The sequence below is a fragment of the Zootoca vivipara genome, chromosome 2 (genome assembly GCF_965207765.1).
Source record: "Zootoca vivipara chromosome 2, rZooViv2.hap1.1, whole genome shotgun sequence".
Lineage (NCBI taxonomy): Eukaryota > Metazoa > Chordata > Lepidosauria > Squamata > Lacertidae > Zootoca > Zootoca vivipara.
The window spans coordinates 32,711,849-32,736,147 of NC_142584.1; the positions used below are offsets into that span (position 1 = coordinate 32,711,849).

Consider the following 24,299-nt stretch of genomic DNA (forward strand, 5'->3'; position numbering starts at 1 on the left):
GAGGCCTTGAGGTGCCTGGGTGGGGAAGAGTCCTGCCCACAAGCTTTGGTGTTGGAAAACTCCTGCTTTTACCAGGCAAGCCCGGGCAGGCCGAGCAACGAAAGGGCCGTGACCTGCCTTTCTCGGTGCTTCTTCCCCCCCTTCTTTTTTTTCTCCCTGAGTACACATAGTGCTTTGTAAGAGGTGCTGTAGTCTCCCCCCAGCTCACGTTGGAGGGCAAAGTTGACAACCCAGGGGGAGAAAGTTTTATTGTCTCGCATTCTTTGCGCTCAATCTCCTCCTTGTTGGCTGCTGGAAAGCGTCAAGCTCGGAGGGAATAGAAGTTTAAAAATAATAAGAAAAAGAAGGAAAAGGGGAGGGAAAAAACAAGACCCCCGGCTTCAGTCCCCCCCCCCCCACGCTCGTCCTGGTTACGCCACCGTTGTTCCCATCTACTCTCCCCGCCATCCCCGTTACAAATGCATCTTGCGGGCTGCTGTTGCACACAAATGTTTGAAAGGGTGGACCCAACCCAACCCCTCACTGGTGGGGTGGAAAACCACTCAGAAATTTGTTTCGTTTTTAAAACTGGACAAAAGGAGGTGATTTTTTTCTCTCTCTCTCCTTCTCTCTCTCCCCCTTTCCTCCTAAGCCTCGTATGACGATGCGGCTTTTATTTCGCTCTCCCTCCTGGGGCCTGGCTGACTCTTTGCTGCTGCAAAAGTCGTCAGAGGGTGGTTTTCTTTCACCCGCTTCCTTGTTTCCCTTTTATATTTCAAAGGGTTTCCATTTTGCAGGGGTGGGGGAGAAGCCGAAGAGAGTGGGCTGGAGGTGGGGGTCTTGCTTTAAAAAAAAAAAAAGGCGCTGCTTGGCACAGCTGTTTTTGACAACTGCCCGGGCTAAACAACACATAACTTGGGAGGCCTGCTGTTCCCCTGACAGACGGATTTGTACTTACTTAAAAGCCATGGGGGTTGAGAGCTGGAGCAGCATTGCTGGTGTGGGGAGGTGGTTGATCTGCCGGCAGTGCCACTTCCCCTCCCATTTAAACCTCCCCAAGCTCTTGGTGGCCCCATGGGAGCCAAAAAATATGCAGGTACCTAAGATTTCCCCAACCCCAGCAACTTCAAGGTGATGGAGGGGGTTTTATATTGTGAAAACAGAAGGGGGGGGGAGGAGGATGAACACACACACACACACACACACACACACACACACACACACACACACACACAAAAGGCTATCACAGGTTTCTCTCTTGTAACTGGGTAGTTTGGGCTGCGTACAACAAGGAGAGCTGAAATGTCCTATTGTGGGGGAATTGATGTCCTTTCTACCTCAGTTGATGCCTTTTCTGCATCAGTAGATTTGCTATGGAGCCCCCTGCACAATGTGCACACATGGCCTCTTGGATGCTGGCAAGTGAGATACCCCAGCTGTGGTACATAATAGGAAATAAAACGAAAGGGGTCTGAGCATCTCAGAATTCACTCAACAGTACTGTGGTCCACAATGATTATTATTTTTTTAAAGGATAGTTTGGAAGACACTTGTTGCGATGCCTCATGGATACCAGTCTCTCATCTGGTGAAAGGCTCTCTGTGGGAGTGGGAATACTAAGAGTTGGAGGGGAGAGAAGTTGAGGGTACAGGCAGGGGCCGGTAAATGGGTGAGGAGGGAGGAGATGCAGCACCCTTTGCTCATGTACAACAGGAGTGGGGAACCCCTTGGACTCCAACTCCCATCATTCCCAGACCACATGGCTAATAGGATGGTGCAGAGATGATGGGAACTGTAGTCCAGCAACATCTGGAGGGCCACAAAAAGTTCAGATAGATAGGTCAGATTGTTAGGAGTTGAGGCAGGCTGAATCCCTGTGCCCCCTTTTTAATTCTTGGGTTATCTGAGCTAGCTTCCTGGTGAGGTGTTGGGACATTAAGCGGAACAAAGGAAGGGGCTCTGTACGAGATACCACACCTCCATGAAATAATGGTTTTAAAGGTCTTGTGCTCCTCACTAGCTTCCAGGTTCCGCTTTCCCTATGGCTGTACCAAAGGTGAAGGTTTCCTGAACCAATGCAACTTCTCTAACATAAAGTTAAAGGGACCCCTGACCATTAGCTCCAGTCGTGACCGACTCTGGAGTTGCGGTGCTCATCTCACGTTATCGGCCGAGGGAGCTGGTGTACAGCTTCCAGGTCATGTGGCCAGCATGACAAAGCCGCTTCTGGTGAACCAGAGCAGCACACGGAAATTTCCGTTTACTTTCCTGCTGTAGCAGTACCTATTTATCTACTTGCACTTTGACATGCTTTTGAACTGCTACGGTAGGTTGGTAGGAGCTGGGACCGAACAACGGGAGCTCACCCCGTCGCGGGGATTCAAACCGCCAACCTTCTGATCGGCAAGCCCTAGACTCTGTGGCTTAACCCACAGCGCCACCCTAGCTTATGAGACCACTGGAACTCCCTTTTTAAAAAATACATGGATGCCCCCTATTTTGAAGCTGCCATGCCCCAATGAAGCATGGTGTTCCATAAGCTCATAATTTTGACCTCTCTACGTGGCTTGACCAGTGCGTGGCTGGCATTCTCTCCTGTACTGTTCCTCAAGTGCCTTTGTGCCATTCAAAGGTCATTAGTTCACCCTCCCTAACCTTTCATGTTCCCTTCCCCCTCCTTGCCTCCAACATCTTCACAGAAGCAATTGCTTCTGATCATAATTAGCCTCAAGTGGATTCATCTATTACTGTCTCTTTTGTGTGTGCTTCACTCCTGTGCTTTTCTCAGGGTACCTGGGCCATCTCTTCTCAACACCAGAGCTCTCTACCTTGGAGCGAGCACAAGATAGTTTCCACTACAGAAATGGACTGAATTTTCTTCATTTCATCAAGTCCCGCCCCCAGAAGGGGTGGGGGATCTTTTTCCAAATTAAGGGACACATTTCCTTCTGTGCAACCTTCCAGGGGCCACAGGCCACTGAGGCACCTGGCCAGAGGCAAAGGTGAGCAAAGGAACTACGTAAATCTCACCTCTGTACCATAAACTACTTTCTATACAAACACACACCTCTCTCTGTCCTCATCCAGAGGGCATTAGCAGAGCTCAAGGACACATTCCAAAGCAGGGCAGGTGAGGGGGGTGGCTGAGAAGGGGGGTGCAGCTTGGGGAGAGGGGTGTGGAGGGCCACAATCAGTCCCTAGGCCTAAGGTTCTCTACCTCTGCTCTAGAGTGTGAAGTGCTATCTCAGTCCTGAAAAGGAAAGGATACTAATACAGGATCTACGCAATACACCTTTTCAGCTATGCTAAATGTCTATATCTTGAACTAGTCCCATTTTTCAGGTACCATAAACCTTTATTTGGAACCCCACGGTGCAAAAAGAAGGGTGGGGGGGATGACTAAGAGCAGGAGCGAAGCGCCCCCCCCTCTCTCTCACACACACAGGCTGCTCCTGTCCTCCTGAGTGTCTTTTCCTTGCCTTGTCTTCATCCTGAGAGATAGCTCAGTTGGTAGAGCATGAGACTGTTGGTCTCAGGGGTGTGAGTTTGAGCCCCACGTTGGGTAAGAGATTCCTGCATTGCAGGGGGTTGGGCTAGATGGCCCTTGTGGTCCCTTCCAACTCTACACTTCTGTCCTGGGTTTGTTAAAGGGTCCGTCAGAGTAATGTAACATGCTTCTGCACGTGATATCTAATGTGATGCTAAAATACAGGGAGCAGCTTATCCTTCCCAAAGCAGAGTTTCCAGGCAGCTGGTGGTGCCTGCAAATCCCACTTTTAGTAGGGTCCTCTTGAATTCAACCTGGGCTGCCAGGGGGGGGGAATCATTGGCTTTCCTGCTGTCAAAGTGACACCAGGTGATTGACAGGTGGTGGCTCCATCCACCTGTCGAAGTGAACTTCAGGGGATGGGGAAATTCACCCTTGCCCTGAATCATTGAGGTCCAAAATGCTGCTTACTCCCTGTTTTTGGTCTTGCCTTCAGGTTGCCTAGTACGCCTGGGTCGTTCCTCTGCACTACTGTAGCTCTGTTCTTCTGCTGTCTGCTGCTTGTGGAATTACAGCTAAGGCTCCGCAAAGGAAGTAGACATTGCAGAGGAGGTTGCCTTGCTGGGAGGACGTGCAGGGAAATATAAGAAATGAAGTGCTGAGCCTCATGTCTCCCTAGTAGAAATCTCACTGGTTATATAACATAGTTCTGGAAAGCCCTTCCCATAACCCCAGGTCTGGTTGCATTGTGCATCATTGGTGCAAACTGCCCAAAGCCATTTCAGTCCCCAAAGTAGGCCTATACCAGTTTGAAATGAATCCAGATGTTCTGGGGAAGTGTCTGTAGCAAGCTCTGGCCATGTTTTATTGGATGAAGGTCAGTTGTTACAGTCTGGAGAAGCGAATAAGGCACTACAAGTGTGCTGACTACTATCACGTTGGCTTCACGTTTGTCTTTCATGGTTAATATTAAGTTGAATAGGATCTGGATCCATGTGGTGGGCAATGCCACTTTACAAGAGGAGGTCTTGAAAGAGCCAGCTTTAAGGTTTCACCTGGAAACTTCTTAGCACTATGTTGAATTATACCCAGTTCATCAGTAGTGCTAGAAAGCCCCAGTCTGGAAGCAGTCCATTTTCACTGTAGCGGTTTCCATTAAAGCACTCGTGGAATTCACATTTTGCATTGCTACAGATAATTTGTTTTTCAGAGCTTCTTGGTTGGAAGTTTAGCAAGTTTGACCATAACAGAGGCTTGGAAATAGTTTGTATTTGAAGTGTGTGCATTTTGAGAGATAGTTCCCACCTTGTTTTATAGCACAGCCTTTGCCAACCTTGTGGCCTCCAGATGTTTTGGGGCTACAACACACATCAGCCATAGCCTGGAGCTGCTCAGAGCAGTGGTCTAAAACATCTGGAGGGCAGAAGCCTGATGCAGCAATTGGGTTTTGTGAGTAACTTTATGCCATGTTCCTCCTTAGATCCTGCGATCAGCAGGTGGGCCCAGTTTGCCATAAAGAAGGAGGGGAAACGAGCATAATTTGATTTTGATACAGTATCTGGTAGGTTCACTAGGAGGCAAATTGGATTGATTCCATTCTCTCACAACTTGCCCTTTTGTGCGCAGATGAGTAGTTGGTCCAGTCCAGCCAGACACATTTGCCTCTCTTGTTAGAACTTCCATCTGCTGATTCTCCTCTAGACTTTGCTATGTTTTCTGAAGCCATTGATCTCTAGAATTACAGTGCGCTCCTGAAGCTTCCTGTATGGAGACTGGGACCACGCTTTCAGCAGCAGGCAGTCCAGAAATTCAAACCAACTTCCATAGACCTAAACTGATCTGTACCTCTTGAGAAAAGCTTGAACAAATTCACTATCCTAAACGTGCAAGACAAACATGAATTTAAAAACCTCCTGATGCTGGTCATCCTGATACTGGTCATTGACTGCAATAAAGCAACTTTACTCATTAGGAGAACACTGAAATTAGATTTGCAGCAGTATTAGGTTTTTAAAAAAATAAGTTGAAGCAAAGTCACTGACTGCAACCAGAACCCATTGAAATCAAGGACAAAAATCTCATTGATTTGTATGCTGAATATTACATTTAGGTTGTGAATCTAAGAGTACATATTTAGGTTTTTCAGATATATACCTGTGCTTCAAATGCCAAATCCCAAAATACAAAGAGGCATAACAAAAATCCATTGGATTTCTATTTAGTCCTACTGATTTTGGTGGAAGAGAGTTAAAGCGCAAACTTAATTCTTTCACTGAACAATAGGATTTTAAAATGCTGGACTCTGTATGCCTCGTGCCCATTGAAAGGTGAATTCCAAATCTGAGTGCACTGAATTAAAGTTCCAAATTTTAAATCCAGCAAATCACTCCGTTTTGCCTCGATTATTTGTTTCAAAACTGATGCTGAACACCTGGTCCATTTTGCATATAAATCCCCAGTTCATTTTAGTTCTGAAATATATGCTCTTCCATAATTTAAAATAAGGGCTTTTCTATTCCAGTAGTTACCCAAACTAATTTTTATTTTTCAATAAACAAGCAAAAAGGAGAGAGAGAGACATGTACACATATCTACGGACATGATTAAGGTTTCTAATATTGTTTCCAACAGCAACAGTTCCTAGCTTGCTATTTTTCATTAATCTAAACACACTCCAAATAAAATCTAGTATTTTAACTCACTGTAAATTAACAACATTTCCAACAGCAAAGGAGTGGATTAGAATCTGAATTGCTCTTATTTCAGTTCCATGTCGGTGGTACCCCACTTCCCCCATTATATTTAGGTGATCCATATGGTTCCCAGATACTCTTCTACACTCCCACTACAAATCAAATAGAGGGCTGAATCCTGCTCAGCTCCAGGAAGCTCTGTTGATTTTTATTAGCAATATTAATACCAGCTGGTCCCAGAATATGAACATACTTTGCCTTCCATTACTCTGCTTTTTCAGGTACTCATATGCTTGTGACTTTTCCAGGGGTGTGTGTGTGTGTGTGTGTGTGTGTGTGTGTGTGTGTGTGTGTGTGTGTACCTCCAGAGCAGTCTTCTTACATTGACCTTTGGAGGCAATATATTTTAGACTAGAGATGGCCAGTCTTTGGGCCATGTGCTTTAGCACCCAAGTAATGAAGACTAGGCAGGTGGTGGCAGTTCATCTGTGAATGTCACGAGGCAGAACATTTTTACTACCCAGGAGGCGCGGCTCCATTCCCCTTTAGGAGTTCTAGTACTTGGCAGGGTGGGAGCTGTCCATGCTCTTGGGGAGTTTATTTTATCTGGGAATTTATGTCCTACATTCCTGCAGACGCTTCAAGGAATAAATGGCGTCCATCCCCATCCCAAATATGGGACTACCTTGGTGCTGCGCAGAACTCAAACTCTCGATTACACAAAAAAATCGTATCGGAGGTTGGATGTAAACCACAGGTTGTCCTTTCTAGACTGTGTGCACTCTGCATGTCCCAAGATAAAAATATATATATACATTTGGGTCAAGTGCTTGGAAAATAAAATGTGCAGCCGATGTGTGTAGACAGTGTGCAGCAACTCAGAACCAAATGCACATTTACTGCACATAAAAACACCCCAGGCCATTTGGAATGGCCTTCAGTCTTCTGCCTATAGAGAGATTCAATGGCCTACCTTTGAGGGATGGTGTGAGGATGATTGTAAAGCACACTGAATACTAAAAGTGCTAGGAAATAAAAATGCTTCATTGCCACATCTCTCCTTGCGCACTATTGTGAGCACAGGACTAATATTGGTGGCAGAAAGCAAAGAGCTATGCTTGGATTCTCTGCAGTTTCATCTGTGTCCATGATGCGGTGTTTTGTTTTTTTAAAACTGTGAATAAAGAGAATGTAGCATGGGAAGCAGCCATCTCTAGGTGTCAAATTATTGTCCCTGGAAGTCTAGCTCTTTTGTTAAAATAAACTGATGGGCGGGCAGAATACTCTGATGTGAACAGATGCGGTTCTAAAGAGGCATTTATCACAGTTCATCATATTTGTCACACAGAAACAGAAAGCCTGCACTTTTCTCCCCAGGTTGTAGCCTCTCCCCACTTAAAAATCATTGGGGTGGTCTGATTAAGGGGATGGAAACATTAACATTTCAAAACATAATGCACATGGGTGTACATTATTCAGGTAGGTGCAGAGAAGTAAAGGAAAAAAATGATTGATGTTTGCTCGATGAACGTTCTGTTTGTTTCTGAATCTGCTAAATGCAGACAGTAGAGCTTTACCATTCCAGTGAACCACTATATAGCTCTTTAGAAAGGTAAATACCTATAAAATATCATCATGTTCCAGACAAGACTGCCAGGTTCCCAGGGGGGATCTCCATAACTATTGGGAACATGCAGAGTTTACTTTATTTGAATGCACATAAACCTTAAGATGACTATTGGCTTAACATTAGCTGTGGGCTAAACACCTAGCTGGGTAGCAACTTCAGTTCTAGGATGAAAGCTAAATAAAAAGGCAGGGGGGAAGCTTTCATTTGCAGTTTCCACTGCATATACAGCCTTTGGCCTGTAACCATCCACTTAAGGCTATGGGCACACGTACGGTTTGAAATGCACAGGGCTTGCTATTCCACAGAGTGCTTTTGTACATAGCACTTTGCCATTGTACATAGCTTTGCACAGCAACGTTGCCTAAAGCGGGAGTTAGTCTCTGTGCTATCTGTACATACAGGTAGGAGGAGTGTTTAAGAAGCAGTGAACTACTTCCCTCCATTCACGTACTCTAGTCACACCCCCTAAGTGCTGAAATAAATGGTGCAACACCTCACTGCACTTGCACATGTGTAGTTCCTTCCTCACTTTGGGGGGAAAGTGCATTTTAAAAATATGCAGTGGGATGTTGTTGGTATGTATGGCACCTCAAAAGTGCACCTTCATCCAGCATTGAATACAAATTATCACACACTGTGTACATACCATGAGTCTAGAGCCACTGATTAACATGCCAATTCTGAGTTTTGTTTTAAACTCTCGCTGGCTAGAGACTCAAATATACGGAGACATTAACTAAAGCAGAGGAATATTTTAGAAGTACCCACCCAGGTCCGCTTGGCCAAAAGGAGAGGAAAATAATAGCCCTTCATTACTGATCAGTTGTGTTGGCAACTGATTTGTTGGAGTCTGTCTTTTAATCACACAAATTCCTTCATATCTTCCGGCTAGGAAAGGGTACAGCACTTTGTTAGTTGTTCAAGACTTTAGAGGGCCTGCCTGCCATGACTTCAAATGTCTAGGCTTTACAGTATACACAGTCAAGATTGCAAAAATGTAAAGAATTTAAGATACAAAAATAAGTAAAAAGGACCGTCTAGAGAATGCCAGGTCCCCATTCGTGGATTTTTAAAAATCCTCTACTGGCAGGAATTCCCACTTGCATATTTTATTACATTTCCCCTCTGTATAACAAATGCTTGATACACTTCAATCTTAATTAACATCATTACAAACAATCCTCATTTCCCACCCCCGCTGTAAATACTCTACTGATTGTGCCCTGTAGCTAAAAATATAGGTTTTGTAATAGATATATAGATATATAGTAGGCTCTCTATTTTATAAGCCTGAAAGTTCTTGCCTTGTTGATTCATTTCTGAATATACAGATGTCAACATCTAAACTAGTCCTAGATAGACTGGTGGTTGAAATTCATAGAATACAGATGGGAATTGTATTTGCCTGCTACGTAATTGTCCCATGTTTTACCGAGAAGAAATTTTCCCTGGGTAGAAACAATGCAAACACACTCACATCAAAGAGAGGGGTGGAGGGAGAAGCCAATGGACAAAAGAAGGAAGAGGAAATTACAGAAATCACAAATCTAACATGTTTTTAGTAATCAGAAAAGGCCAGCTCTTCCATCCTATTCCATTCTATTCAAATGTCATGCCCTCCCCTGCAAGGAAGATATGCCCTTTTCAATTCCCTCCACCCCCAAAGTAGAAAAATTCCATATTTCTTTAAAAGAACACAAAAATAAGTACTGTATTATTATTATTTTGTTGTCTTTTGGGGTACAGAGTTCCCCATGTGTTGCTTTCAGATACATCCTGCCAAATTCTCCAGATCTTTCCCTCCCCGCGCCCGACGCCTCTGTGATCCATGTGGTCCCAAGAATGAAGATGTCTTGTTTGCTAGAGGATTCTACTGTTAGTGTAAAGTCCCGCAGCACTGGGCCAATCTTGTTCATACAGCAGGTCAATCTGGGGTGATCTTGAGCCTTCCATCCAGGGCTCTTGTCACTCATTAAAGACACCCAGCATTGCTCCAGTCATTCATTTCCGTCTGCAACGAAGGATCGTTGAGTTCAAAGAGCGGATCTATGTTGACAGAACTTGAGAGGTAATCGTTTCTCCCTTCATCCCAGGGATGCTGAAGGAAAGAAGTGGCAATGAAGGTCTCATCAAAGTCCAAGCTGTTCTGGTTGGATTCGGTTAGGATGTAATCCTGCCCAGCAGGGCACCACTCCTGTGGGCAGTCAATATGTCTTCCATGCACAGTCAAGTCTACATCCCTGGTTATTGGGCTAATAGGAGGAGTGATCTCCAGATCCTCGAAGGTGGAGAAGTCACCATTTAAGGTGGTGTCGAAGATAGCTTCCCAGTCAAAGTCACCTTTCAGAGACCCAAGCTCTGTCTGCTCTTCCTGAGTGAGCAGAGGGGAGCTGGAGAGACGGGCTGTCTTGCACATCCGTTTGGGGAGTGGCTGCTTGCGTTTATGGCTCATTTTCCCATCTGCCGGGTTCCAGTTCTGGTCGCCAGTGGCTTCTTCAAACTCTTTGAGCAGCTGCTGAGACTCCATGTTGATTTTCAGGATGCTGTTGTTTTTCCAAGATGCTGCCACCTGCTGAGCCGATGAACTTGAGCCAGCATCCTGCTGGAGTCTTCCGGTGAAAGCTGGGTGGATTTGCACGGGGGGCATCCTGCGCTTCTTGAATGCTCCGTTCATCAGCCTGTCTGCATACTGGGGGTCGATCTTCCAGAATCCACCTTTCCCTGGTTCGTCCTTTTCTCGTGGCACCTTGATGAAGCACTTATTCAAGGACAGGTTGTGCCTAATGGAGTTCTGAAACCAGAATTAAACAAAATGGAGTTTTAATATAAGTAACCGCAAACATAAACCCACATTGTAGTGAATACAATGAAGGCGGCTGAATCAGCTGTAAGTGTGAAGGTCTTTTCAGCAAGGAAGAAGGCTGAAGTGGCTTGCCACAGTGAAACTGAATCTGGAATAGAATGATGCTTAAATGAGCCTCATGGCCAGGCATATTTCTACAGATAAATGACCATCCTCATTCCTATACAACTTTGAAATATATGGAGTCATGCCTCAACTCCCATCATGATATTTTAACCATCATGATCAACCAAGAACTTCATATCATGTCACATGAGCATTAAATTCATACAGGAGCGACATTCATGAACCAGAATATTTACTGGAAGTATTTTGTAAGAACCTTCATTTGAGATGGCCTATAGATGTCAATGGCAAGTGTGGAGAGATGAGGGGTGTTAGTACCCTGTCTGCTTTTTCTAGTGCATGCATTGCATACTGTTAGGGGACATTCAACACACATAACTTCCCAGAAAGAATCATGGGAACTGCAGTTAAGGTTGCTGGGAATTGTAGCTTTGTAAGGGGGAAACTACAGTTCCTGGGACTCTTTTGGGGAAGCCATGTATTGGATGTACTTTAAAATGTAGGGTGTGGATCTGCCCTTAGTTTCAAGGTTTGATTCTTTTAAAATATTCTAAGTTGCCCTGAGCTTTCAGGAAAAGATAGGTATCTTGTGCCATGTGTGTCTATACTACAAGTTTAAACAACTCTCAAAGCACAACCTGGCTTTCAAACTGCTGTTCTGTGCAGAAATCTCTAAGAAATAATTCTCAGCACTCTTGCAAAGCTACCATTTCCAAGGTGTTGTCAAGGAAGTCAAGAAGAGAGCTAAACAAGATTAAATCTGTTTAAATCTGAACTTAAAACTTTTCATAAATAATAATACTTAAAATGTGAAAAGGGTCTTTCATCTCCCTCATAGTACACAAACACTCGTTCTCTTATTGTCATACGTTTTCTAGTCTGCTGCCCTCCTTCCGTCACTCCTTTAAATAACAAACATGCTAGCAGAAGTGGAGCCAAGACTGAGCCACCGAGAAACTAGCGTAATTAGGGGGAATCCCAAAATTTCAGAAGTACAGGACGTCATTAAAAACAACAACTGATGTGGTTTTTTTTAAAAAAGGTGATACTAGATAACCAAAAAAAGTTTAGTTTTAGCTGGAAAAGAAAACCAAGGTGGAGTAGCCTGAAGACAGGTATGGATGGATGTACAAGATAATATAATGATCCAGTCCAGTGTTGGCATGAGAAAAAAAATATGAATGGTGGAAGAGAAAGTGCAAAGAGAGTTTTGATGGAGGCATACAGTATGTGGAAGATTAAGAGGAAAAGTGACCTCTGGACATAAGCCACCCCAACAATCTCTGCAGGTGCAGGGCAAAGAAAGAGAAGTAATTTTTAAGCAACCACATGCCCAGCCTTGCTGTCCTTTAGTGATGCTTAAGAAAAGACATATTCCCACAAGCTCCAGCTCATTCAGAATTACTGGAGGGGAATAACACCTTAATACAGGCATCCCCAAACTGTGGCCCTCCAGATGTTTTGGCCTACAACTCCCATGAGTCCTAGCTAACAGGACCAGTGGTTGGGGAAGATGGGAATTGTAGTCCAAAACATCTGGAGGGCCGAAGTTTGGGGATGCCTGCCTTAATATAAGGAAAAGCTAATGCAGATGCCCTCCATTTATACTGAGTGTCACTCATCATAAGATCAAGTGTCTCCTTTAATATGCCAATAATAATAATAATAATAATAATAATAATAATAATAATAATAATAATAATATACCCTGCCCATCTGGCTGGGTTCCCCCCAGCCCCAGTTACAATGAATAGTTTCTTTCAGTCTAAAAGACTGCATATTAGGTCTGGACCAGAACAGATTGTAATGCAGTGAAATAGTGTAGTAGAAATAGTGCCTTTTTTCCTTCCATGGTACTAGAAGAGACAGTTTCTGTTTTACTGGTTTTGGTCAGAAGTGTTCACAGAAACTTTCTGAACAGTGAGATGAAGAAGACAACCATCTCACAGCCTCAAAATCAGAAGAGAACAGACCTCCTCCTCAATGCTTCAGGAGACCAGAAAGTTAAGCCAGACATTTTATGACCCTCATAGTTGGATTGTTTTTAAACCCCATGCTAGCCGGAAAACTGATTTTGACCTGGCTGATGTGTCACTTAAAAAACCTATAGTTTAAAAGTGAACATGCAAGGTACTTTAGGCACTGTTAACATCTCAGCTGCTGTGCTCTTTCTTCCTCTGCTCATGCCAGGCTGCTAGGATTATGTCTAAACCTGGGCTCATTGTTTTTTTCCTCCCTCCAAACAAACCATAAACTGTAAATTACCTAAGTTTGTTCTTGGCTTCTGGCTTCTGGCTTGCTTGCACAAAACAAACAGTGAGCTCAGGTTCTTAAGTGTCACTAATCCAAACCATGGTTTCATTCCTGGCAGAAGTAGGGGAGGAATGAAGCAGCTGCGGTTTTTGCTCTGTGCCACCAGCACACTGCAGCCGGTGCACCTTTTAAAGCACAGCTAAGCTTCAAATAATGAGTGAACCAACATGTCTGATGCTCAAGGATTATCCCAGAAACCACAGCTATCATGGTACCCTATGGTGCTAAATACAACACCAACACTGTGAAAAAAACCACTTCATTTGACAGAAATGGAATAGGAGTCATAACATAACTCCGCCCCTTGCTCTGCACACTCACTGGCCTCCTTGGTATGGATTGCTTATATTTACACACCCATGTGAGACACACATTTGTGCACCCATGGAACATCCTTTGGCTGGAATGGACTTTTTAAAAAAAAATCAGAAAAGCTCTAGAAAAAATAGCAACAAAGAGAGAAACCAAAAGAAGGGGCATTTACTGTTCCCATAGAGCTACTCCTCTGAAGAATGAATGTGCGTGTCTAGAGTGATGTGCACAATCAGAAAGGAAACTCTGCTATTGGGTAAATAACAGCCTCTTATAAAGCACAAAGCCAGAGGAGGGTGTTAAGAGATTGGATATGGTAAAGGATTGTGTGCAAGAGTTTTTCTTTTCTTTTTTTCTTAAAAAAAAAAATGTTGCCTGGATATCTTTATGCTTATTCATCCATAATCCGTATTGCCAAAGAGCAAAAGCAAGGCTTGAATGCCTGTAGGGCTAAATAATAATAAGAAGCGATTCCTCTAGGCTGAAACTCCCTGGGCATCTTGGCTCCTTTCCAAAGCACACAGCTCCCACAGGAATCTCTCCCCATCCCCCCCACCCCCCTGCTTATGGGTGGCATGACATTTTGACTTTGTGTCTGCACTTACAGGAACTGGGGTTGACGAGGCGGGTGAGAACATGGGCACGATGGGAGAAAGGGGAAAGAAAGAAAGAAAGAAAGAAAGAAAGAAAGAAAGAAAGAAAGAAAGAAAGAAAGAAAGAAAGAAAGAAAGGAGAAAATAAAGAAATTCCTGTGAACGTGCTGGTCTCCAATGAGTCAGAATTTACTGTTTAATGAAATTTTACAAGGGTCAGAGAATAACCCTCTCCCCTGCTAGAGTCAGTTTAAATCTGCTGGGCTTGCCTACAAGCTGATTATTACCCAGCTAGTTAGCATATTTATCATTCTTCCCTGCAAGGATCCATCAAACCACCTGCATCACGATAAAGAGGGAATGAATACTGGGTTTTTGTTTTTTAAAAGGGGGGAAAGAAAGAACAGGAAAGTTTGCACCAACTACATCAATATGCAAGGGGTTTTCTTTCTTTCTTTTTGTACTTATTAATCCCCATGTTGTTGTTAATTCTGTAAAACATAAAATGTCCCAGTCTCATAGGAAGCCTAATGGATTTAGTTTTGGTCAATATCTTTACTAGGATTTAGGACCACTAGAATGTGAGAAAATAGTGAGCAAGCTTTTGAGTTCTCCAGAAGTCTTTATCAGGTTAGATGTTACACTTGTTTTATGCATTGTGACCATGGTAGGAATCAGAAACATCCACTACACTGAGCAGCGTCATTGTAGTGACTGTAAGCAATACTGTTTTGGCACATCAAGAGACCTGGTTGGTGATACAGTCTACCAGGAGGATTGGACACAAGCTTTGCTATGTGTAGTGGCAGCCTTTTGACAGGTGATGGAATGACAATAATACTATGTTATGTCACCACCATCATATCCAGCCACCCAGAATCTAACTCATTAACTAATCACTTTGGATGGAGAGGAAACTCTTTGTTTCACCTTAAGCCAACTTCAATAAAATACTGGAGGGCCCAGATAAGCCCCACCCCTCATGATTGATCACATGACATGGTGCACACACACCATTTGAATGGCAATGCCCATCAACTTAGTGGGGGGATGGTCCCCTCAATTTTTTGGGGGGGGGTGTCAATTGCCTTCAGCCCCTAGGAGTTGGCTCTTATGATCTTAAGGATGATGTGGCAAGGAACATCTCAACAGGGTTTTCCTCAAGGATTCAACACTAAAACTACCCATGAATATCAAACTGTCACATCAATTGTCAGAAACGAATGACATGTACTCATCATTTTCCTTTGACTGAGATGATGATGATTGTTATTATTTTTAGAAAACAGTGCTTCGAGAGCAGAAGGGAAAGTCCAAGGTATAGAAATAAGAGTGGATGCTTGAAATATGCTGACTTTTGGGTCTCCGTCTATTGGTATGGGGCTGAAGATTCACTGTCTTACCAGGACTATTTGAAGGACACAAAAAATTACAAGTCATATAGATGCTACAGTAATAGAGTCCAGTAAGTACCTTATAACCTGTTGAACAAATTTTATTTGGATTTTCCGAAAGGCAAAACTTTCCCTCTTTTTTCCTACCCAAACTCTTACTTGTCCAGCCTACCATTGACTCAAATATTTTTAAACCTCAAGGAGCCAAAGACACAAATGAGTTTACCATGTATCACACACATTGGGAATTGAAGGAGGTAGTGCTCAAGGACAGAGATTCCTCCTTGCACTGTGGTGTTTGCTAGGGGATGGAGAGAGCCTCAACATGCATTATTTCAATATTGTTGTTAACATGGTAACAAAAATGAATTTATTCTCATTACAGGCCACAGCCTTCATTGCAGGCTGATGTCTTATGTCCAAGGCTGTTCAGCTGGTGGTCATGAGACTTTGGCTCTTCATATGCTATTATTGGTATTCAACTCTCATTACCCTCAGCCAGCATGGCCATTGATCAAGGATAATGGGAAATGTAGTCTAGCAATATCTTGCAGGTTACTTACACCTCTCCAAGAGGTTAGTGAAAAGTTATAATATTTCTGTCTTTGACCATTTGAGGTACTGTATACTTCTGATCCAATATCCCAGCCATTCTACACTTAGATGCACCTCTTTCCTAATAACCTCTCTGAAATCTTTATTTTGCCTTCTTTCAAATGCTTCTCCACAGTCCATCTTGGAAAGCATCAGGTTGGGTGGAAAAGACACATCAATTTCTTTGGCACATGTGTTCCCTCCTCAATGGATCAAGGGGGGGGGGGGAAGAGAAGTTTATAACCCTGACTTTTTCTCCTCTTTCTCCCTAGAAGTTGCTTGTTTTAAATCTCCATGCATGACACAAATTGGCCAAGTATCTCCCACATGTGTGACCAACTAAATTTTGGATACGAGAAGTTAAGCTTCCAGATAATGAATATGGAAGATAGTTCCATATTCAAAGGGCTGGTTTCCAAAGCCCTCCTAACAAGATTGTTCCCACTGAAATCTGGGGGGAGGGGGGGACAGAGACATTTCAGGGTGGAGCATTAAGATTTACAGCAAAGTGTAAGGCTTATTCTTGGGTATATTCAAGATAAAAATTATTTTAAAAAACTAAGCATCCTGAGAGCATTTGTTGTGGCTATTTTTTTCTACCTCATCGTAACCAGAAATATAAACACTTGTGGGGAATAATCACATGTTATCCACAATGAAGGATGGAGTGGGGTTGACTGCCCCCTTCCTTCTCTAAATGTTTCCCCTGCTTCCCAGTTGTGCAGTTAATTGACTCCAAATGCCCATTTATGACCGACTGGATTAGCAGCATTAAACATCCAATGAAATATTGGAGGAGAATCATCTCTAGGCAATGCAACCCGCCTCTTGGCTCCTACTCTTCCTATTGCCATCTTTACTTTTCTTTCGCCCTCCACCTGTTTCCTTCTCTCTTCCCCTTCACTGCCCCTCTGTTGTTTTTCTGTACTTTCTATGGCACTTCCTTTAGGTTTGTTGGATCCTCAAAAAAAGGACATTCTCTCAATCATCCACAGCCTTTGTTAGATAATTGCTACCTTCAAAAGGAGAAAATGCCTGTTTACATTGCTCTGCTTTCTCATTTACCACAACCTCCGTGTGCTACTAAGTGCTTACTCCAGGCAAAACACCTTGATAGGAAACATACCAAGCAACAGTAATTGCACCCTAGGGAGAAGGAAGCACAGAAAGGAGCTGCAGCATGAATATTACAAACACTTGGTTGCTTTCTAATGTTATGGAGGTTGACAGGAGATCTGTTCCTCATCTCGTGGCAAGAGGAACGTACAGCCACCTGACCACAGACATAGCTGGTTCTCCTGTAAGGTGGCACAAGTGACATTGATAGAACCTTACATTATGTATGTACAAGGAAAGATGATCCAGGAAAAAGGGTGCTAGTGTCTAAATTTGCACACCCACCGTACATTTAAAGCACATAACACACACACACCCTTATAATATTGGGAACTGTAGTTTGTTACAGCTGCTGGGGATTGCAGTTCTGTCTGGGTAAGCTACAGTTCCCAGGATTTATTTGGGGTGTAAATGCTTTGAATGTGCTCAAAAGGTATGGTGTGGTCCAGCTCCTGGTTGCAAACCGAACTCTACTTAGCTGGGAGTAAGTCCCATCAAATTCTATATGGACATGATTAGGACTGTGCTGTGTGTTAAGAATGTAGGGAGCGGTTTGCTGCTCTAGCCATGGCCATTTTTAAGGATTCTGGCCAAGTAGCTTTGATTTCCTTCATCAGCATATTAGGTGTACACAACACTTGCCTCACATGGAAATTATGAGAATTTAAATAGTGGTGAGACTGTCAGATAATGCAAGTCATAAAAGCATCAAGGTTGATTTGGGAAGATGGCTGGTCATGAACTGCAGTGGATAGCCAACAGAAAACATGGGGACAGTAGCAAGTGCACTATAACCTCACCCACATGACTGGGTGGCCAAAATGCAGAGAGGTATGGGCTGTCCCATCCTAGGCACCTACCTGCCATGTGGGGTCTGCATGGCGGAAATAGCAGAAATTATCTGTAATCCATTTATAGATGTCTGAGAGAGTGATTTTGGTTTTCTTGCTTGCTTCCATCGCCATGCAGATTAGCGTGGCATAGGAGTAAGGAGGCTTCACATGGGGATTAGTCTTGTAATCTATGTCTTCCAATGGCTGGCCTTGCAGGTGTGCAGTCCTGGATGTGGAAGAGGAGATTGGCTTGCCAGGGGTATGGGGCATCCCCATGCAAGCCGGGTCACCAGCTAGAGGGGAACACGGTGCAGCAGAGCCAGGGATCTTATGATAGCCGTGAGGATCTGTGCTGCAAGGGGAAGAGCTTGCCTTGCCCATGTTGGCGTTGATGATGGAAAATTCTTGAAGCCACTGTAGGCTGGTCAAGCTGTCGTCCAGGTTGCCCGAATCTGCCATGCCGCTTTCCTGACCTTTCTCTTCTTCAGACTGCACGTTCAGCCAGCTGTCAGTCATGTCAGGGGAAGCCAAAATAGGCAAATCCAACATTCAGGAATTGTGGGAGAGCAGGAAGGGGGAAGAAGGGGGAAGGGCAGGGGGGGTGACAATCCTGCAACAATAACACAAAGAAGTTCAAGGCCCCTAACAAATGGGCAGCTCACAAACAAACACTTGAGCAGGTTGTTTTCTAGCCAGACACTCTAAAAGCACTGGAGCCAAATATACCCTTGAGGTAATCCCAAAGAACTGAGCCATCCCTGGGTGTAGGATCCCCTTCTCAAACCAGCCTACTTAACTAGCCTGCTTTATGCAGACCACAGCCTAAGATGGGTGGAATTCACCCAAATGCCCTTTTTTTTCTTTTGTGGCAAGATTTTTCGCAAAACTGCCAAGAATCTAAGTAGCATTTGTTCCTATTGAAACACTTAAAACCCAGCTAGAAACATGCAACTGAAACGAACATGTTAGTATCTCCTTCTAGGTAAATAACAATTTATTCAGCTTCATAAATGCTTCGGCTTGCAAACCTGATAGTCCCTAACCCTTTTACTGATTCCATCTTAGTGATATGAAGTAGCCTCTGTTTTAAATCTGTCATTGATTCCTCACTAAATGTACAACACCACCAGTTTTTGTTTTTGTTTTCTTCAACAGTAGAGGTATGAATACTGCCATAAAAATGGTTAAGATGTTGGGAGTTTCATGCCATTTCATAATGCCTAGAATTTCCAAGGCTATCTTGGGGATAAACATGATTCATTGTGTTTTTTTTAAAGGAAAATCTACCTCCAGCAACACAATCCATAACTTGAAGCACTTTCATTAAGGCAAGTGGCACCCTAGTGCCAAACACATCATGTGATGTACTGTATATCCCATTGATTTCAATGGAACCTACCTTCAGGTAATGGGCTTAGGTTGCAAATTGCTCCCATTGATTTGGCAGGGAGCTAAATCAGTTTAAGCCTGACTGTTTTGGCTCAGCTGGTTCATAGAGCAGAGGTAAAATCACACCTAGGCTGCTCGGCTGTAATCCTGAACCCAGAGAGTAAGCCCCATTTACCTCAATGGGGCTTAATGCCCAGTATATTATGCACAGGATTGGGCTGCTTTGAAATCCTATGAATCTTGTATGCCGCATATGTAAGCATAATAAGACAGCGTTAAGGATGGAGAACCAGAAGAAGAGTGGCTGAGTACCTGTATTTAAGCTTTATGCCCCCTGAACTACTGGTAGTACATGAAGATTCATGCCAACCATCTGCACATGAAACACACAGAATTCAACCAAGCCCCTCAATGTAGTATACAGAAGGCTCTTACCATGAATTATTTCTTCCCGCTTTAAATGAAAGCTTTGTTACATTTGCGTTGATGGGTTCATGAGAGGGTCCCTCTGCATTCACGTCTGGCCAGAACCATAAAATAAAAATTGTGTGCTGGGGGGATTCCAGCCTCCCCAGGATAACGTGGCGGATAAATAAAGCTGGCCTGCCCTCCCCGCCTTATTAAGAAACAAATAATTCCGTTTATCTTACCTGTTCCTACGAAGGAACCCCACTACCGCCAAGTGTTTACTACTAAGCGCCGAATATTCAGTGGGGTGAAGTGTGTGGCGGGTGGGGGCCGGGTAGGGAAATAGGGTAGATTTCTACTGCTCTCCCGTTGGATGAATTATTACGCCCCTCGCTGCCAGAGCCCTTTTATTCCGGAGCCGCTGTGATTTGTAAGCAACAGAATGACTGTCAATAAGTAGCTGCTCCGAAAGGCTTCTCTGGATGCTATGGAGACGCTCCGCCCCTATAAACAGCTTCTGCCCCTCTCATTGGTCCTCAGATCTCCATGGAGAGCGCAATCACTTGACAGGGTCTCTCTCTCTCTCTCTCTCTCTCTCTCTCTCTCTCTCTGCGGTTCTGCTACTTTGCACAAACTTTGTTTTGCCCCCTATCCATCTCTCTCCCCCCTCCACATCGCACCCCCCCCACCTGCTTCATTTGCCACCAGTTAATTTTTAGTCACGGATCCTGGCGGCCGAGGTGGGAAAAGAGAAGCTTATGAAACCTTTAAAACCTAAGAGCTTTTAAATATCTAATGAAGCGCAATCGCACGCATTATTTGTTTTTTTTAAAAACCGACCTGGCCCGAGCGGGGTGGGGGGTCTTTTCAAAAGCGCGTGCTTGTGCGCGCGCGCCCCGTCGGCTGCTTTGCTTATAAGGGTGGCTCGGTTGGTATGTGGCCACTGCCCACACAGAGGGGAGTGGGGGCTTGGGAATTATTTGCTGTGAGTTTCATTAAGACAAATTAAAGTCCACTTGAAACAGCTCCCAGATGCCCATTATTCTTCGGGATACTAAAGGAAAGCTGGAGGTGTTGGGGGGGAGAGAGAGAACCCCTCTGCCAAGAAACAAACAACCCAGCAACCAGAAAGATTCCAGGCCTTGGAAAGAAAGGGAACGATTTCAACCGCCTGCTCCTTCCTTTCACTGGGGCGATTCTACCCCTCATCTCTTTAGCTTGGCGTTGCTTTTGTCCACTCTGATCAGCAGGACAGGGCAGTTGCTGACTCTTCCCCCACCTCCTTCAGCCCCCCCCCCAAATCGACGAGGCATTACCTCTGCTTTGAAGTTATATTTGAGAGAAAAACGATGAAGAGTCATTGCTTGCAGTTGGAGGGGTGTGGAGGAGGAGAGGGCATTCATGTGCAAAGGTCTTGGCTCTCCTTGAACCTTGGCCATGGCTGAATTAATAGTTAGCCTTTCATGATGCTAAGAAATTCCGGGGGCCAAATTGACCCCACGTGCAGCTTGGGCCCAGCGAAGGCAGCCAGCATGACTTTTCCCTTCTGCTTACCTGCTTCAGTTCTGAAAAGTTTACCTTCTCCCCTTGACCTTTGTGTAACCCGAAGTAATTAGATGAAAGGGGATAGGGGGGAAATTTTGTGTGGGTAGAACTGCAGACCCTGCATCAAAAAGGTTGCTGGATGTGCCCCCCCCCTATTTAATTAAGAGGCTACAGTCGCAGCCCTATATAATAGGATGCCCCCTCCCTTCTTTCAGAAAAAAGGGATGATTGAAATGGATATTAGGTATTTATTACATGTTCATGTTGTTCTTCCTCCAAAGAGTTCATCGTAGGTTATATAACTCCCTGTCTTTTTATTCTTACAACAAGCCTGTGAGGTAGGCAAGGCTGAGAAGTACTAATGAGCTCAAGGGGAGCTTTATGGCTAAAGCACCATTCTGCCTACAATTCTCATTCTCTCTCTCTCTTTCTCCCCCCCCCCCCCACTGAAATCAATTACATTTCCCACATGGAAATCTGTCTTAGAAATGGAAGGTGAGCCTACCTCATGCAGGTCAGCTGATGCTCTGAGGTGTGTTTTATTCTGGAGAGCTTCAGCAGAGTTTTGCTGGGCAGAATTGAACTGTGGTGACATCAACACACCTGGCTAGCAGTGTCCAAATATTTCTGTTAATCAGTCACTTCCCCTACAGTCTTTGAAAAATTAAAACTGTCTGCCGTTAGGTATGGGCAGGCAGGGGGGAAATGGACAGAAACCCTCCCCGTGTCAAAAGGACAGCAGAGATGTGAAACAGTTCTCAAAACCTTGTTTTGATTTTGCCCACAGCCCACCAAGACAAATGAGTCTTCTACCACAGCTGCTTTCGACTGTACCAGAGTGGTGGACTGGCTAGAGTCTCAGACTAGGACATGGTCAATCTTGGATTAGCCAGTCAGTATCCGTTAGCCTAAACTACCTCACAGGGTTGTCATGTGGATTGAATGAAGCAGTGTGCGTTGTGTGGAAATCAAGCACACTTCCTTGGGCTCCTCGGAGGAAAAGCAGGATACAAATGAGACCAGTATCACTCCTACACACATAAAGCCAATCTCTTGCCCTTAAAGATCTTTTCTCTCTCTCTCTCATATTGTTTATCTGACATTTACATTCCATTGCCCTCACAAAAGCATCAGACAATGCCCCGCTAAGACAGTTTACCCACTTTGGAAGCAGGCCCAGAGCCAACGGTAGAGGTTGCAACATACCAGTTGCTCACTCACAAAGAGTGGCGCGCATCGCGAGTTAAAGGGTGCTCTCTGCCGTTTACACTTCTGCTCTGCCAATCTCAGAATGGAAATTATATTGGCACAGTTCCTCCTCTAATGATTTTAAAGCACATTGTCTCCAGTGCACCACCCATTACCTACTGTCTCCAATCCCCCAGTTATCAACCGCCCTGTTAAAATGTTCATGCGGTTAGCGTTACCGCTGTGAAACCGAAACACACACATTAGGGTCCCCCCCCTCTTCCTGGCAAGTAGTTAATAGGGCACAGTTCTATTTGCTGGCAGAGTTAGAATTACATGGTGAGCATTGTTTAATTTTCAGTAGCAAATGAAATAGCTGGTACATGTGAGAATGTGGAAGGGTGAAGGACAGTTGCAATCTGAAAGGACAAACTTAGTTCTAATTCACGGTCAAGTTAATTTAACAATCTGTATTAGTTATTGTAAGAATAATTGTTGCAGCCATGTAGCTTGTTCTTGTAGAACAAAAACTGTCCTGTTTCATCATGACTATGCTCGTTTATAAAGGCAAGGGGTACAGAAAATGCTGGAAGTTGTCTTCCTTGAGCCCTTGAACCACTATTCAGGGGTTAGGGTCAGGGAGGTGTGACTCATGAGGTAAAAAACACAGCAACCCCAAACCTTTTTTTCCCTGTGCTATATCGGGGGATTTTAGGAGGGAGGAAAGTAACGGGGGCACTTTTTCTCTCTCTCTCACCCTCCAGAACATCTCTGTCCCCCAGTCTGCATAGTAACACAATGATTGGCATCCTGTCTAAACTTGAGCCCTAGAATCCACCATCCCAATATTTTGCCAGCAATGAGATACTATACATTTTGGAAACATTAAAAGAGTTTGCTATTTTTTAAGGAAAAGTTTTGATAAAGAAATAGGGGAGATGACAAGCATTCTGGAGCTCATCTTTATACACCGTGTTCATCACCCTACAAGAGAGTTACCCCTGTCTTGCAGGGACAGATGACGCTCCAATTCTAGAACTGAAGCACACATTTAACTCACAAAATCCAACTTGCAAAATCACAAGGCTGAAATTCATCATTCTGCAATATTTGGATTTGTAGTAACGGACGTTCTGGTAGTGGAATTCAAATTTGGGTAGCAGAGACATTCTGCTGGTCAGACCTTGTTTGTGACCAGACTATAATTTAGTACAGTGGTACCTCGGGTTAACAACTTAATTCACTCTGGAGGTCCGTTCTTAACCTGAAAGTGTTCATAACCTGAGGTACCACTTTAGCTAATGGGGTCTCCTGCCACCGTCACACAATTTTTCTCATCCTGAAGCAAAGTTCTTAACCCGAGGTACTATTTCTGGGTTAGCAGAGCCTATAACCTGAAGCATCTGTAACCCGAGGTGCCATTGTACTGGCAGATTTCTCCCAACCATTTCTTCTAAAAAAGCTTCTCATTCATGTAATTTCTACCTCTTGTGTAATTTGCAAATCCCTTTCTCTGGGGTATTAAGAGTGTGTTTGGCTCTTGCATGCCATCTTCTGATTTTAAAGATTCACTACACCTCCCATACACTCTTATTCAACTCACTGGCCCTATGCTGTTGTTTTAAGTGACGCAAAGAATCGTTCCGGCTTCTATAGATCTGTTACTCAGTTCCAGGTACATTGATAAAAAGATGAACCCTTACCATTTTAAAAATGGCTTTTGTGTTGCTGAGATGTAGCTGTCTTAAGAGGAAGCAAATAGGACACTATGTCCTAAGGAATGTTAGAACACCCCCCCCCCGGCCCCCATCAAAATTCATTTTTAAACCAATGAGACTCTTTCCATTGACAGGCAAGCAGCAGCCTGCCCCTCAAATGACTTAAACTGCTGCCCAT

The 24,299-nt window shown here is 44.1% G+C and overlaps 1 protein-coding gene across 2 annotated transcripts; it reads right to left on the reverse strand.

The window, feature by feature from the left end:
* Window positions 1–5,990: 5,990 nt before the first annotated feature.
* Window positions 5,991–20,179, reverse strand: FOXJ1 (forkhead box J1). Of its 2 annotated transcripts, XM_060271834.2 has the most exons (4): window positions 19,913–20,110; window positions 19,698–19,782; window positions 17,901–18,483; window positions 5,991–10,580 (listed from the first exon to the last, which is right to left on the reverse strand). In XM_060271834.2, the coding sequence occupies exons 3-4, from the start codon at window positions 18,420–18,422 to the stop codon at window positions 9,762–9,764; spliced, it is 1,341 nt and encodes a 446-aa protein (XP_060127817.1). In that variant the 5' UTR covers window positions 18,423–18,483; window positions 19,698–19,782; window positions 19,913–20,110; the 3' UTR covers window positions 5,991–9,761. The 2 variants fall into 2 exon arrangements, with proteins under 2 accessions (XP_060127817.1, XP_060127816.1); XM_060271833.2 differs by lacking the exon at window positions 19,698–19,782 and having other exon boundaries at window positions 19,913–20,179.
* Window positions 20,180–24,299: the final 4,120 nt, after the last annotated feature.